The 1,796-nt window shown below is 40.1% G+C and overlaps 1 protein-coding gene across 1 annotated transcript in view; it reads right to left on the reverse strand.

Annotated features, from left to right (window-relative positions):
* LOC106532681 (glutamate receptor ionotropic, delta-1) overlaps nt 1–1,796 on the reverse strand; it is a gene marked incomplete at its 5' end in the record, with an annotated part of 82,478 nt that overhangs the window by 46,238 nt on the left and 34,444 nt on the right. The window contains 1 exon segment of the mRNA XM_014028810.1: nt 693–794. Within this exon segment, the coding sequence (XP_013884264.1) occupies nt 693–794 (102 nt within the window).

Here is a 1,796-nt window from a genome sequence, read left to right on the forward strand (position 1 = left end):
CACCCCGCCCATGACTCCTGCAGGCTCTCGGGTGAAAGTGAAAGTGAAACCTAACTGTCAGCGGAGTCGATCATCAGATATTGTCCAAGATTAACCTTCAGGGTGGATATAGCTCGCTAGCAGCCTCGCACCGAGCACCTATCCACGTCATCATTTACCCAGAATGCTTTGTGTGGAAATAAAATGGCTCCGTCCGTGTTAAAATATATTTTTAAAAATTTACAAAATTAAACAGCCTACAGTATTTTTACAGTCTTTATTACACAGTTAAAATAATGTTTATAAAATAAAGTCTAATGTTACAACTAATCATGGATCCCTTTAATAAAACAAAAATCAGATTGTTTCTTTTCTTCTTCGAACTCCTGCTGCAGATTGTAGATTTAGCCTCTTCTGTTTTACCAGAATCTGCAGCAAGAAAAACTCAGAATTTTGACTTTAATCTCAGAATTCTTTTATTTTATAATTTTGACCTTTTTTTGCAGAATTCTGCCTTTAGAGTTCTGACATTTTTTATCAGAATTCAGAATTCTGTCTTTAATCTCAGAATTCTTTTATTTTATAATTTTTACTTTTTTTCTCAGATTTTTATCAGAATTATAAAAAATGTCAGATTTCTTTATCCTCTTCTGTAAAATGAGACTTAATGAAACTAAAATCGACTGTAGGATGAAGTTAACTGTGCCACCTACCAGTAAGGTGACCACTTTCACTGTCACTCCCTGCATGCCGTTCTCTATCCGGCTCTCCTTCAGGCTGCCGTTCAGTCCGTGAACAGAGTCCCACGTGGCCAGCTGCAGACAGATCACACAGCATGTGTGTTAAAAAATAAAACAACAAAGTGTGGAGAGCTAAAGCGTCAGCGACAACACGCTAACTTGAATCATGTCGTTTGCTGAAGAGTCAGAGGTCCTCAGAGTTAAGAGGCACCACGTAGTGAAACCATCTATTAGAGAGCGCGGCTCGCAGGCGGCAGTTTGACAGTTTACTCACTGATCTCATCAGTTTTCACATTGTGGCTCAGTCCTCTGCTGCCAGACGGAGACAAAACAGGAAATAAGACCAGAGACAACATCGAGACACGTCTGCATTTCACTCTTCTTCATCCCAAGACAGAACAAACCCATTAAATAAGATCTAAAATATTAAAAACAACTTTTCTATCCAATCACATTCTCTGCAAAATGAACAGATTGTCAATCAATTTGTTTAATACGGACGACAAAACTGGATTTCCCAGTTGTGTCCTAAAGTSTCAGTGTCACACAGAGGAAGACCAGTGGTTAAAAGTTACACAAACAGCTTAAAGTCCTAAATATTCATTCCTTTGATTTCTGACCAACAGTTCGACCAACAGAACCGATGCAGACGCTTCAATTTCTCCTCTTTTTGTGGTTTTTGACAGAGAGCATCTCAGTCACCATGGAAACACACAAACACAGCTGGGAATCCTTTTTTTTTCTGCACAAAGAATCAGCGTGTTTGTTCTGGAGTTCTGCTAAAATCAGAGAAAACACACACAACACCCACAGTCTGGTACAGCTATCTTCACGGGGACCTGGCATTGACTTCCATTACATTTCTACAGCCTAACCCTGACCACAAACCCTAAGGCTAACCTCACAGGTACCTACCTGACCCTAAAACTAACCTCACAGGTACCTACCTGACCCTAAAACTAACCTCACAGGTACCTACCTGACCCTAAAACTAACCTCACAGGTACCTACCTGACCCTAAAACTAACCTCACAGGTACCTACCTGAGTCTAAAACTAACATAACAGGTACCTCTAC

Source organism: Austrofundulus limnaeus, unplaced genomic scaffold (genome assembly GCF_001266775.1).
Source record: "Austrofundulus limnaeus strain Quisiro unplaced genomic scaffold, Austrofundulus_limnaeus-1.0 Scaffold811, whole genome shotgun sequence".
Lineage (NCBI taxonomy): Eukaryota > Metazoa > Chordata > Actinopteri > Cyprinodontiformes > Rivulidae > Austrofundulus > Austrofundulus limnaeus.